At 35.1% G+C, this 15,567-nt stretch overlaps 2 protein-coding genes across 2 annotated transcripts; both read left to right on the top strand.

Annotated features, from left to right (window-relative positions):
• Positions 1-1,102: 1,102 nt before the first annotated feature.
• LOC138308616 (potassium voltage-gated channel protein Shaw-like) lies at positions 1,103-1,645 on the top strand. Its single transcript, XM_069249660.1, has one exon. It carries the CDS (start codon positions 1,103-1,105, stop codon positions 1,643-1,645), a length of 543 nt encoding a protein of 180 aa, XP_069105761.1.
• A 4,005-nt stretch (positions 1,646-5,650) lies between these two features.
• On the top strand, positions 5,651-14,040 carry LOC138309286 (potassium voltage-gated channel protein egl-36-like). The gene is made up of 2 exons (XM_069250463.1): positions 5,651-6,136; positions 11,029-14,040. The coding sequence occupies exons 1-2, from the start codon at positions 5,651-5,653 to the stop codon at positions 11,944-11,946; spliced, it is 1,404 nt and encodes a 467-aa protein (XP_069106564.1). The 3' UTR covers positions 11,947-14,040.
• Positions 14,041-15,567: the final 1,527 nt, after the last annotated feature.

Below are 15,567 nucleotides of genomic sequence, written 5' to 3'. Positions count from 1 at the left end.
AGCGTGTTCTCTTTCAGAGGACCTGGCCTTCCAGGAAGAGCGTTAGACTTGTACCTGCTGCCGATAGTGTATTGCACACATGGAAAGCCGTCAGTACATAGTACAGACCGGTTATAGGACGTTAATCTAAAAAAAAAAAATGGTGAGGACATGGTATCATATCTAAATATGGCTTAAAACCGATCGTGGCGCTAAACAGTAGAATGTTGTAAATTTTGTTAAATTCTACTTGATCGTAGTATTGTATATTCTGTTCATCATGGCTTTGTTGTTTTCATATTGACAATACGCACCTTTTACCTCGATCTGCCATTAACAGATGCGTCATGATTGACCTTTTGACCAGACAATATATGTAGGACATGCTACAATATATGCATACAAGCATGAGACAATGGTTAAATAAACACTTCCCGGGGGTAATGGGTCGCTGTAATATTCATCACTATTAGGAATATAATAAAACTACATATCATGAGATATTAACCAGCAAGATACAGTTTGGGTGGACAACAGAAATAATCAATTGGACGTCGCCGGACTGACTAAATATTGATTATCGTTCAGTGATCGTTTGTACTGGTATGCTAGACTATGTACTCGAACAAAGTGGCGTGGTTTTGCCAATCAAAGATGATCTTTACCAAGATTCCTAGAACGTAGGGTACTGCTTCCTCCTAATGTTTATGTCAAGATTGCATCATTCATTTAACCTTTGGTTCATTAAGAACGCAGGGATGTAAAAAGAAATTTTCATATTCCATATTGTGATACTGGGACGATGAAATGAATCCTTTGATAGAAGATTGATCTAACGACGGTATCAATCCAATGAGTATGTCTTCCTATCAATGGCAAGCGATGGAAACCAGTTAAATATCTAGAGGAGTGATCAGCAAAAAGAGTTTCTTTGATGGCCAAACACATTGGGCGTTTGAGTAAACTTTAGGACAATATAATTACGTATATTATATTATCAAACTGTCTACCTATATAATGAGTTTGTCGGAAACTAGTTCAAGCACAAGTTCGGAGGATTCCTGAAGCATTTAACACTGTATCGCTCACCAAGAGTTTCTTTTTATAAGAGGAAACTATTAAGATGGATTCTAGCGAGAACGTTACTGTCAATATCAATGGCACAAAGTTTGATATATCTGAAAGGACATGGCAAAGTATTAAAACATCTCTGTATGAGACTCATGGGGGAGATAAAATGTCCCAATTGTTCACAAAGAATTCTGACGATTATTTCTTTGAACGTCACCCACAATGTTTCTCAGAAGTGTTGGGCTATTTCCAGAACAGAGGTCTTCATATGCCAGGGTCCATATGCCCTATGGAGTTTAAAGAAGAGCTGAAGTTTTGGGGAATAAATGCTAAGGAGATGTCGAACTGTTGTTACAGTAGATATATTGGGTTCTTTGATGACCAGAAGATGTTGAATATGCTGGATACAGACGAATCTAACAGGACTAATGAGAGACTCTATCTCGACAGATGCCGTCGACAACAAGATTGGAGCGGGGTGGAGGCAACTGTTTGGAGTGTCTTTGAGGAGCCTTCATCTGGAAAGTTGGCCAAGGTACTGTACGTTTTTCAGGATAACATAGTAGCAATAAAACAAATTATCATTCTAAAATAATACTAAAAGAAAATGTCGGCTACATTGCTTTTTTTCTTTTCTCGTGTTGTGATCGCCAACATCTCGTTAAAACGGAGGTTTAAAATAGTTAATTCAAATATTTAACAACTCTCCGTAACTGTTAATGTCTATAAAGATTTCGCTATTGCTTGTTTGGTTTTTGGGACCACGTTAAGGTCTTGACATCCCATCAATATAACCCTATTCAAAGAGTGTTTGGTTATGAGTTCTCAGCAAAAAAGTAAATATGGTTCGAAGTGTTCATCTGTTGCTCATTTTCAGATATTTATATAATTTTATTTTGCTTTCATAATATATCATGTCCTTGAGTAAAATGGGTGTGGTTTTCCGTACATTGACATAACAAGCGTTAGAAAGACTCTTTCTGTTGCTCACTTTTTCCGAAAATCAATCATAACTTCATTCTTAAGTACAAAATAATCGTTAAGCCTACAAAAAAAACCAAAGAACAATATTGGCATAATAATTTTACAAAACCTACATCGATCGCATGATAGATCGTTCGGCAATTATACATTTTCATCATGAACCTGTTATGCGGATACACCCTTACGTTTGGCTTAACAATGAAAGGTAAGCATTAATAAATGCGGAGTTATAAGCACATTTTCTGGCTTGCACGGCTTGACAATGTAAGAGGCCTCCGGTGTTTCCTGTTACGTTTTTACATTTAAACAAAGGATGAGCTTTTAGTTGTTTATACGTCTTTTACTGCACCATTCTTACAGGCTAGTCAAACTCAATAAAACCTGGAAAGGTTACCTTTAACACGAACCATTATTGAAAATTATATGGTTATACATTATGCACTTCGTTAATATTGATTTGGCTGCCTTACTGCATTTTACATTTCTGTACTCGTGTACCCTGGATTAATTCTAACACTAAATCGAAAAGTCCGCAAATCATTTTCATTTGACGACACATTTTGCAGTTTTGAATGATTTTTATTTGATAAGGACTTCGCTGTCTTCAAACACTTTCTAACTTTATCATGATCACTCGAGAGGTTTAGAAATACGAAGCATTCCTAGGCCTGTTATACGTTTGCTTACACATTATTGACCACGATGACAGATTCATAAATAATGCAATGATGTATCAATACAAGCTGCTCTATCTGATGATAAATAGTGATTATCTTAATATATAACCCATTTATATAATTGATAACCATTGAAAACCAACTCACGGGGCATTATTGATAGCATAGCATTGCGTACAATCTAACAATGTTTTTTTATGTGGCTGTCATTTAATGATATACCAGTTTATCTGATATTATTACATTCGTATTATCAGTAATTCTGAATAAATTCGTTTAATTGTTCAATTGGTATTAAGACATAATTATTTATGTAAAATCACAAAGAATGTTCCCGTAGTCTTTATTGAAATCACATTAAAATAAAATTAAAGCGATACGTGTCATTCAATAAAAAATGTGAAATCAATTTCTCTTACAATTTCTGTTTTCTGTGTCCAGTTCCCTGGCCGAATTTTGCTTACATGTCATTCTGCTGACTGTTGTGATAAAACGATTCGAAGAGTGTCAACCTTTAATTACCCATGTCTGTATACGTAAGTAAGACATATAAAACGATGGTGTTCGCCTCCGTATGTTTTGCATGTACCTGCTGTCTCGTATTCAATGATCGTAAAATCCGACTCAATTTGAGATAATATCAATTTTTCCTAACTTTCTTCCTAATGTCAATCTTATTGTCGCCTTACTCTTGTGGACAAAGCTCTGAGGTCTGTCCCCTGGACGATACTCACCATAGTCTATACAAATGGTAGTTTCTGACATGCTTAGTAGTCCTAGCTACAGTAGTCTCCAATACTCGTACGCTTACATGTTTTAGGTCGTCCATTGCCCTATCAGACAACAAACCAACAAGACTACTTGTATGATTTGTAATCGGATAGCAGTATGCTGCTGTGCATCTTCATCAATACATTTCAGTAAGGTAGTGCTATAAAATTATTCCTCTGTCACAATGAAATGTATCACAGATATATGTTATCAGGAAGAACTGTTTTTAATTAAAGTTATATTGCATGCTAATATCACTGTAACGATATGTCACTTAAACATTTGATATTTGAACATTGACATGAAACTTGATGATTTATCTCCCCAAAAGCATATGTCGGCCTATAAGAGAGCCGAAATCTAGGGATCCTATATTCCTGGTTTTGAACAAGGCGCCTTCAATCACCGCCATGTTCAGTGACTTCGGGTTTGTCGGATTCCGAATCGTATCTCGTGACTGACGTTCGTCACGACCTGGACGTGGTGACCTAGGTATCTAGCGTACGTGCACATGTGTTTGTTCACGTTTTCCGTAAAATATTGTGTGTATCAAATATTATAATGTGCGAGCATTATTTTCTTTGCAGTGTTTTGTTTATGAAAAATTGTTGACAATTTCTCTTTGTTTTACAACACCCGTGTTACTTCGAGATGGTCGCGACGATGTTCGGAGGAGTTCGTAATGATTCGACGTCTTTCGAGCTAATTTTTACGTGTACACGTGAAAAAGATTTTTTACTTTTATAATCAAAAATACTTCCATTGCTACAAGTTCATAAAAAGTGGTAAAATTAGACAGTTTAAACCTCGGACAGACGAAAAAAAAGTGAGTAAAGCACTTAAACAGTTTTCACCATGACAAGTAGATCGAAAGTTATGGACCATACAACTTTAAGGTCGTACAACCTACAATTACGTTTTTCATTATCACAAACTATTCCATCTATTATGCATGTATCACATGTCATAAACGAGATGGATATGCAATCGGATCTTTTTTCTGAAGCATTACATGTTACATGATATTGTAAATTAATAATTGCTGTTCCATTTGCGCAACGATTCCAGTGGCTCGTTTGTTCAGGGTTATATCGTCTGAGTAAATTTGTGCATACTAAGGAGTGATGTGTAAACTTGTCACCTACATCCTTCCTTAATGGAGTGTCTCGTTTCTCGGTATATTCCAAAATGTCACTTATAGTACAGTAATAGACTTATAATCCCTAAAACAAATAAAGGATATTGATACAGATATGACGATGATACTTAACAAATGCTAGCGTATTTTAAACCAGACATACATGAAAACGGAAGTACACAGCTAGTGACACGAGACTGAACGTTATATAGCTAAGCAATGAAATCCTTCATGAGTCCCCTGACATTCGGTTTGATTAAAACGGATAATGATAAAACCCTTCATCTTGTGTTCGATTATGTGATAGTTAATAGTTGTACAGTGCGATAGTTATCCAATTGAATTACGATTAATGCTTATTTTACGCTTCCTAAAAGACGCTTGCACACGCATGGAATCATTCTATTGGCATTCGCATTTGTTGGTATATCAAGTTACACAACGACGCTTACAAACTTTATCACAGAATTGTGATAATGTTCTTATTAAAACGATTTTTATGACTTTCAAACAGTGTATACTCAAATGTATATTCAGAGAAAACTGATATCAAGTTCCTCTTTAGTCAACGATTGTGACATGGATGTCTACCGTAAAATTAACAGATAAATCACTGAAGCGTAACGGCAATAGGCCAATAATACTATAGTGAGTAAAACTGTTCTTCTATATCGTACATGTTTTATTTATCTCTGGTATATTAGTGCGGAGTCTGCTTCAGGCGTCCGTTTTACCTCGCTGTAGATAACCACTTGGGCTTCGTGGCACTTTGTAGACGAACAAACTTAATACATAAATTATTGTTACCTTTTTCGGCCACGGGAGGTGATATAGAATTTATTATTCTATTTTGTTAAGTTACACAATTGATCACACTTGAACCGAGATTATATTGATTTTTAATAACAATCTAGCAAATCAGCATTGTGACATTTACATTGAAGACTTTGAAATAGATTCACAATTTCTGTTTATACATACCTTTGGACAGAACATTCAAACTTGGATACTCAAGTCAAGAAGCATAATTATGGAGAATGATGAATTTATCACTGTGAATATCAGTGGCACAAAATTTGAAGTTTCGCGAGACACGTGGATCAATATCGAAAGTAACTTACAGGAAAAACACGGCCTGAAGGAAGTCGCCAATCTGTACAAAACAACGAAACATGGTGAACTGTTCTTTGAAAGGCACCCAAGCTGTTTTCCAGTTATTTTGGGATATTTTCAAAACAGAGGATTGCATATGCCTGCATCTATCTGTCCATCGGAATTCAATGATGAAATAGAATTTTGGGGTATTAAATCAGAAAAGATGGAAAAGTGTTGTTACAGTAGGTATGTGGGTTTTTTCGATGATCAAAATGTTCTAAAAATACTGGACACAGACCAAAACGCAAGGAAAAATGAACGGAAAGAAATCGAGAAACGGCAGCGAGGGACAGGATGGAAAGCTCTGGAGGCAAGAGTCTGGGGTATTTTGGAAGAACCGTCTTCAAACATGTTGGCCAAGGTATTTTCAGTTTCTAATGCAATCTCATAGAATCGCATCACAAGTAGTATTGTGTGGTGTTTCATTAACTGCCTGTAGTAACGCATACAAGTCACTGTCTTCTTTAAACCTGATTCTATGAAATATATTTATTGTTTAAACTCAACGGAATTGGACATGAGTTATATAAACTCTTTATTCCTTTCCTTAATGACATAGATAAATATAAATGTCTGTAATAAACAAACATCGAGTAATGACAACAAGATGCGAAACAAATTAAATACATAATACAGTACTATGTTTTCAAGAAAGTGAGAGAAAAACGAAAGGGAGTGTAGAGGGATCGGGAAAAAGGGGGGTTGTAATTTATTTGTAACAAGCGTTTACAACAATAATTGTTCACAGTCTCCACAAAGTCAAAATTTGTTACTAGAATTTCAAATCTATGTACAAAATTAAATGCAATTGTATCAACATAAAGTTAATGACTAATTAGTAAGGGCATCTGTAGATTTATATTGAAATCCAGTTTATCTAGATAATGAAAGTCTTTGAGTTTTAAATTGCTTTCATTAGAATAAATAAGGACTGCCTTTTTCGCACGTATACCTACAGATACGGGGTGGATTATTGACAAGATTCGCTTTCTGTTGCCAAGGAGATATGACTGTGTTAGTAAATTTATGGATGTATAGCTTAGGAGACGGTTATGGTTGTTTAATCAGTTAACAATTATAAGGTCCTACTGTTTCAGTAAATTTACTAGTATACCACCATCATTGGCCAATATTACTATATACATGTAGGGGTCAAAGAAGTAATATCAACAGGATTTTCCAGATGACACGGGATCCAATCAAACGTAAGTCTGTTGGATACGAATGACTTCAAATGGTAAATATGGGACAAGGACGTAATTCCAATCGTGTGGACAAAAAAAATTGTCAAATTTTCGAGGCGATCTGCTCCTTTATCAAGACATACAAAACGAATACGATTACATAATAGGATACAAACAGTAATGCGGGACAAAGTAGACAAATATTTGTCTACTTTGTCCCGTTTTGTATGTCTTGATAAAGGGGCAGATCGCCTTGAAAATTTGACAATTTTGTTTTGCTTTAATTAACGCTTTCTTCATTTTTTCAACTCCAAGCTAGGGAATATACTCATTATTTCGAAGCATCTACTCATAAGATTGAGATATAAAAAAGAAACAGCCTGTTTAATGTACGGTGCTGATATTAAGATTGTGCAGTTTGTACCGTAATTTAAACCGACCACTTTGATCTACGGTATTGCAGAAATACATATATAAACCATCGTAATATGACTCCAAGCTAAGAAATATATTCCTTTCGAACCATCTACTCATTAACTCAAAAGATATTAATTAAACCGAAACAGCCTGTTTGATGTACGGTGTATGGAATATATTTCCTGCCAGAAGATAATGTCTGGACATGATATTAAAACATTATTCGAACAAAAGCTATTCACGAGTTTGATGCTGACTAGACTCTTGGGAGAGGTCTAGGTAATATTCCTTGGCTGTTGTATTGAGCTCTGTTTACGGTATGTAAGGATGTGATAATAAAGCTAAACCAATAAACATGTTCCCTGAGGTCTAATTAGCGGATTCTGGAAGCGTCATTTTACACGTGATTGATAGCACCACCGGCTTTTTCAAATACAAAGCTAATATTAATTATCGTATCTTTGGCATTACGTTCAAAACACATAATCTGATATCAAAAGGGCAAAACGTCCACTGTTACAAGGAAACTCAACACGAATGTTGCAAAACATGCAAACATCACACACCACAACACATAGCTCAACCTATAACAGGATATATGGTACCTTTACTTTAAAGAGATGTCACATATTAACTACGCATACTCGCAAACAAAACCATTGGCGTAGTTTGTGTGGAAATGATTAAGAAATAATAACAATATTCGGCGTATTTCTTTCAATAGTCTATTTCCGCACTGGACCATGTAATAGACGACTGGTGTCCGTCAAGCATTATTGACTTACAGACCTTAATGTATTAAAACTGTTAAGGAGTACATGCTGAATATTTAACTTGTAATAAATAGTAAATGTACGGATAATTTGTTCTTTTCAAGCATGTAATTTCAATAATCAACATTCAGAAATTCCTATACATAAGATTACCATCTGATACGAGTGGTAAATTACAACAAGTCATAATTCATCAAGGAGATGGTACTTGCTTGAGAAATCCGTTTGTTTAGTGCGTAATATTGATCATCTGAATAGTCCTGTATACTTTGCAGAAACAAACAAACAAAAACAGCAAGCGGTAACACATGGGCATGTATATTCGGCTTGCTATTGTTTATCAACTAAATGTAACATTCGATGGACTATCAAATCGCTATCAGAATTATTCCACCAGTATTTTGTGGAATGGGTTAACAATTACACATAGACAGTCCAGCCTCGACTGTGTGGCCCTAAATGATACTGGAAGACGATTATCCGTTATACCTAAACAAATAAACAATTTCAGGATACTAGGTATGAAATTGGACTGATGGAGTATGGAACCCGAATTTTTGCTACTGAGTTTTTACAATTTTCAAATTGATGAAAACATTTTCTGTGTTTCTCTTTGTTTAACTCCTTCTTTCAAAAAATTTAAAGGTTTCTTAAAAACATTAATACCAAAAGAAAATATATATCGATGGCTTAAGATGAGGTTACAACACCAAACATATGCAAGATTTCCTGTCTAATGTACGATAACAGTGGAGATTCATTTCGCTGTTTTGCCGTGTGGCGCAGTGATAGTCAACTACCGCGCGGCATTTAGGACGACGGCGGGAAACATAAAACGACCCGCGTTTATGAAAATTAACATTTTATTTATTCTAACTAAACAGTTCTGAAGGTGATGATAAGTGTGCTAGTAAACGTATGGTTAATAACTTCTGCGACTCTACAAAATTATTGATCTCGTTTTACATTCCTATTTTAAAAATTAAAAGCCGTTTCGGAAAGGTAGTGTTTTCTCTTTGTTTAACTCCTTCTTTCAAAACATTTAAAGTGGTCAGATTAGTTGAGTTTTAGTTTAGGTGTTGAACATACCCTTACGATAAATCGTCTCGGGTATGAACATCTGTCAGACACAGAGCACTGGACAACAAACCTCTATATCGTTACAGCTATCGATGGAGAGAAACAACATGGTGGGTTATTCTTGATGATTTTGCATGAATAAAACTCAACATGATAATCTTTCGATGTTTATTAGATTAGTTATTCTGCATTTGGTTTGAAATAGCATTTGTCTCCACGATTGTTAATTTTCATGCGTAAATGTACCGTATAAAGTTGTTGTGATGATATAATCACCTTCAATGATTTCGGGAACATACATGGTTGTTACTGGCCAAATCAGGTTTAATGGTGTGCTGATATTAGGATTGTGTAGTTTGTATCGTAATATAAACTAACCAGTTTGATCTACGGTATTGCAGAAATATATATATAAAAATATAACGCAAAGTCGTAAATGACTCCAAGCTAAGACATATATTCCTTTCGAACCATCTACTCATTAACCTAAGATATTAATTAAACCGAAACAGCCTGTTTGATGTACGGTGTATGGAATATATTTCCTGTCAGAAGATATTATCCGGACATGATGTTAACACATTATTCACATCAAAGCTATTTACAAGCTTAATGGTGACTAGACTCTTGGGAGAGGTCTAGGTAATACTCCTTGGCTGTTGTATTGTTCTCAGTATCTATATCCTTATATTATTATTATTATTCGGGACACACTCTTATTTTCGTCGCAAGTCATATAATTCCCACAAAACAACAATAATAGGCTAAGTTATTTCATAACTATAAAAGTTACAAGAAGTCAACTGCGATTTGAAGACTGTACACTTGGAGTAAAGATTGATTTTCTGAAATCTACAGTTTAATGGGTTTTTATTTGAGTTGTTCGTAAAAATGTCAATATTACTGTTGACACTGTTGAAAAAAACCAAGGTTATATGTGGTTATAGTACAGTCTTACTGAAAGGCACGTATATAAAAAGACACCATTCGCTTAGCAATTTTATTTTCAGATATATCATGAGAATTCAGGAAATTAGTTTCAGATTTTGTAAAATATACACCTTGATGCTTTTCACTTGTGTTGTTCAAAAACCTTTTGAAATCAAATATGTTCATAGTATCTTGACATTGCGCTTAAGATGTGTCTGTAGTGCCGTCTCACTCTACGTCTTAAACACTTTGCACCATTTATTTTTCTTTTATTTCCTGATAGCAAGTGAGAAAGTAATTAAGACGAAGGCTAAATCTCACCCATTACCCGGGAAACAAAACTTTAAATCTTTATAAACCACTAAATCAATTATCTATAACTTGCGTGTTTGATTACAGCTATTTATAGGTCGTTAGGTAATATAAAGCCAAATTAATTCACACAAGGTCCTCATTGAATGATAAAAGCTGTAAAAATGAAATAAAATAAAATTACGTTCAACCTTATCTTCAGATCATGACGATAAAGATTAAAATATTACTTACACATTTTTTTTTGCGTTACGTTCATATGACAAATCAAACAACATTAATTTTCATCTAAGGAGAATATTCCGACAGTGATATTAGAAATCATTGAAATTCAATGAAGGAATTCTACAATGTTCACGCATAGGTTGCATATTTACCATGTAATGATACAATTACATGGTCTAAATCATAACGCCGAGTGAGTTTGGCATCGTATAGGACACTTCAGTATTTCTTCTGTAGTTCTTTTTCTTAGACAGTCTACAATCATCTGTAACAGTCTATGCTGTTTCACATTGTAAGCTACATGTAATGAAAATATTTTTCTATCTTTTCAGATTTACTTCTATGTCAGCGCCGTGTTCGTGATTGTCTCCATATCAGCTCTGGTTTCGGGAACACATAAAACGTTCAAACGATCCCTGAACCTGGATGAATGGAAAGAGTTCTTCGGGGACGAATTCTACATGTACCAGGCGTATTTCGACGGTAGCGACATTTCCAACACAACAATTCCCCCGCTTCCGAAAACAGCGACACATCTTGATTTCCTTGTGTATTTAGAATATGTGACAGTCACTTTCTTCACGATCGAACTTATTATGAGGATAATATTTTGTCCCTTCAAGAAAAAATTCTTTATTTCATTTCTCAACCTGGTCGACATCTTTGCCCTTATCGTAATGTATTCTAAATACGTAGTCAATGCCATCAACCCCAAGGATAAATACCAAGCGTCTGTCTTTGATATCGTCCACTGCCTACAGATCGTCCGGGTGTTTCGTCTGTTCAGACTCGTCAAGAACTACATTGGATTCCGCGTGCTCCTGTACTCCGTCAAAGCCAGTGCAATAGAGGTTATGCTCATGTCAATGTTCCTCGTCGTTGCCATGCTGATGTTCGGCGCATTTGCTTTCTTTTCGGGAGACACCGTATTTGAGAGTATCCCGGATGCCTTCTGGTGGGCCATAGTTACCATGACAACGGTAGGATATGGCGATGTGTATCCTACCATCGGTCTGTCCAAGCTAGTTGGGGCTGTCTGCGCTGTAACGGGGGTATGCCTTCTGGCAGTGATCATTCCAATATTTGTGAATAACTTTCTCCTTTTCTATGCCTACTCTAAAGTCTGGGGGTCGTCCATGGGTGAGGAGGAGAGGAAGAAAAACTCTGCAAGCGTTACACCTATTGATGTAAATAGCGACTCGTCCTCAGAATTACCAGGAAAACATTCGAACGAAAACGTCAAAAGTTGAAATATGAACTCTCCAATTGCACTTCTGAGAAGTCATTTATTTTTTTTATTTTTATTTCTAATATATATTTTTTCTTGATTTTGACAGTGATCTATAACTATTTCAAGCGATAGTTTTTGGCTAACATACATATTCGTGATAATATCATTTAGTCGTTTATTTTCTGATTGTGGATTTTTTAACACTTAGTGATAGTACTTGAACAATATTAGATTTCATCAAATCAAAATCCATTCTGCAACACGGCTAACAAAAATCGAATTATTCATCATTTAATTGTTTTCATGATGAGCCATTATTGATCTCTAGACAGTTCCATAGACCGCAAATGTAAAACATCAAGGCTTGTGACTTTATCGTGTCGTGTTGAAATACTGATACAAATTTTGACCAGACCGGTAACGTTTTAAAATGAATACATTACCGCTACCATGGGTAAAGAGCCGTATACATCAGATCATTTCGCACGGTTACGGTCTACGGAATATTTATACGACTTCATATAACCCATCACTTAATAATTTGTGTTGTTTGAGGAGACATTTTTACCTTTATTTACCTTTCTACCTTTTACCCTAGTTGGTAGTTTCAGCTATCACAAGGAGACTCATCATGGACTGGAGTCTCCAAAACCATACGATGTTCTCACACAATTACGACTCATATAGTGGAGGTCTATTTGATAATTTGGCCTTTACTTTGACATTTGGCTACACAATTAAAGAATTTTACATACATTAGTGCTATGCTAACTATTTAAACGATTATCTAAGCAAACGGAACCATTACAGAGTTATGATTAGAGCGACATAAACATATACATCCCTTGGTGTCACATTCATTTAATAATGTATTTTAAAGCGAATACGCTAAGACTGATAAAATAGGTTTGAATTGTTAAGTGACAAACTGAATAAGACACGACAACTTATCCATCGTTTCTGTTCAGTATTGTAACGCTCAGATTAGTGTAAAGACATTAACACTGTGGTATTTACACACTGTTGGTATCGTACTCCGCTTAATAACCTTGCATTACGGCGTTTTATAACTTACTGATAATTCCACATCATCTACCATACACTCCGGAAAGACGTACGGAAGATCACAGTAGGGATCAGGATGTACGTAATGGACGGAGTTTGGAAGATATGAACTAAAGACATCCATCAACATTAGTTACTAAAATAGTGTAAACGTAATCTTTAACAACGGATAGACATCAAAAGATTGTTTTATACAAACGTGACGTCGTTCTGAAGACGAAGCATGACTTTTTTATTACCTCCTTTGGTCCTGTTGAGGAGATCAGTACATGTGTATAGCAAGTATTGTGGCTAGCATTAGGCTCATTAGAGCAACTTTAAGTATACTTATAATTATAAATCATCAGTATGTGTTACATGTACATTACATCCTGCAGTTAAAACATTATAATCGTGACCGGGTGTTGTGTGAGTTGTAATTAGTGTCTAGTGGGGACATCTATCAATGAGGAAGCACTTTAAAAACTTATGTAATGCTGTTATGTTATTTTGTAATAAAAACTGAAATGGTTGACACAAGCTGGTTTGTTTTGTTCTTTACCACAAACGAATGAAACAGTCAATTATATATCAAACGTCAAAATGCATATTATAAGTGTGGCTGTCATTATACGACTGAAGTTATGTTAGGTTCATTTGTGAAGATATTTTTATCCGGTAGCCTCTCGTTGTGACAGTGTGAGTTCAGACCTACATAAAGTGTAAATCGTAGTCTAATCGCCCTAAATACTTCCTTTTGTAATAATTTTTTTTTGTTTCGGGCTTTCTGATTGTTCTGATTGGCCTATTCATTTTTTTTTTTTTTTTTTTTTTTTTTTTGGCATTTCACGATGAAAAAAAAATCTGGGAATGGCGCGGAAATCCGATGTTATCGTAACATCACAATAGAGATATTTGCGTTGCGTATTGATTTGGCAAAAATAATCTATTGGAAAAATCAATGGAATCGTACGTGTAAACGTATTTCATTTTATACAGTAGCATGGAAAATTACTTATAAACATTGAGCTACGCGGATTCACACAGTTTGCAAACACAATTTCTTTCATTCCCCGATGAAATTAAAAAAATAAGTGACTCCAATGCTTAATCTACAACGAACGAATCCGTTATCCAAAACAGAAAATACTTTGCCAAGCAGGAGCAATGACTCCCATTGTTGCATTGGAAATATTATATCAATTATTCTTATCAAAGCCAGCCACCGATATAAACCAGTCTACTTCAGCAACACTAATCTTATGCCATACACAATGGACACAGTAGGTTAATCAGTAAAAACAAACAACTGGGTATTTATCATTACAAAAATGCTCAAACATTCCTGCAGTTGTCCTGCGTTCATTCCTATCAATGATTGGAATTCGATTTAAGTTTGATCCATCAGAGAATTTGATTTTGATACTATGACATCTGCACGTCAACTACGAGCTGAGAATGAAAACTTAAGCAGACCGTGATTCTGCCGTCTTTAATGTGTAGTTAAACAATTAGAATTATAGAACATGAATACTGTAGGTCTCCTTTAAATGATTAAAACATAATTTCAATATATTTTTACAAACAATATTTACAGACAAACCCATTTTTATATATAAGAAACAATAAGTATTATAATTATTATTATTATTGTTCCTGTGTTGTGTTTTATAAATTACTACAGAAACCACAACGAAGTATGTATCCAATAAATGCAGTAAGTGTTCACACTTGTATTTTGTCATTTCCATTTACCAAAATGTCTACAGCTTATTAGATTATTCCTTGAATGAATTCCCTTGATATATTTATGCAACCCGGTTAATCGCATAGCCACTGTGTTGATAGAAGAGGATAGAAACAATGATATGTGCACTCTCGTCCAATAAAACAGACTTTCTACCTTACGGTATTCAATGCTGATTTGTAACTGGTAAAAATCTGCTAAGTGACAGATCATACCAAAACTTTCATGCAGAAATACTAACAAACTATATTTTTAATGTGGGGAATAGCCATGCTGCAAATGATGCTGTCTTCTTTCATTAGCTATATAACATATCGACACTAATTAATGCATGTACTATTTTTGATTTTAGGCATTTCGGCCACGCTTTATCTTCCTTGAACATTACTTTTGGTATCTAATTACGTAAAAATATTATTACTGTTATTTCCTATTCATGGAAATGTCGATAGATAGGAGCGAGGGCGCCACGTTATGACATTTTACATGTATACACGGCGAATTTTATAGTTTAATCAGTACACATTGATAACGCCCAACTGATCGATTAATATCGCATTGAAAATGGCACACTGAATCGTAATACGAAAATTAACGATAAAAATTATAAAACCCTAACCGTGATATTGTTCCAGCATTTCCCCACCTCCCGACGTCATGCACAAGACCATTTTAGGCCAGTTCACAAGGTGCGGTAGGTTCAGTGATGAATTTCCTCCGGATACTCTAGCTTCAAGTTTCAACTGATAATTTGAGGTTCAGTATAAAGCTAAGACGGGTGTATATTTGGTTATAACATGCAACTGATGTGTAAACCGAATTTGTCGGACAGATATGTTAAATGACGCG

The sequence above is a fragment of the Argopecten irradians genome, chromosome 1 (assembly GCF_041381155.1).
Source record: "Argopecten irradians isolate NY chromosome 1, Ai_NY, whole genome shotgun sequence".
NCBI lineage: Eukaryota > Metazoa > Mollusca > Bivalvia > Pectinida > Pectinidae > Argopecten > Argopecten irradians.
The sequence above is the reverse complement of the archived record's forward strand: the minus strand, read 5'-3'. Positions and strand labels throughout refer to the sequence as shown.

What these genes read in the sequence shown, in the direction of transcription:
- LOC138308616 (XM_069249660.1), top strand. Translation starts at nt 1,103, where the DNA reads ATGGATTCTAGCGAGAACGTTACTGTCAATATCAATGGCACAAAGTTT.
- LOC138309286 (XM_069250463.1), top strand. Translation starts at nt 5,651, where the DNA reads ATGGAGAATGATGAATTTATCACTGTGAATATCAGTGGCACAAAATTT. An exon ending in CTTCAAACATGTTGGCCAAG is followed by an intron (nt 6,137 to 11,028) that starts GTATTTTCAGTT and finishes CTATCTTTTCAG; the next exon opens with ATTTACTTCTATGTCAGCGC.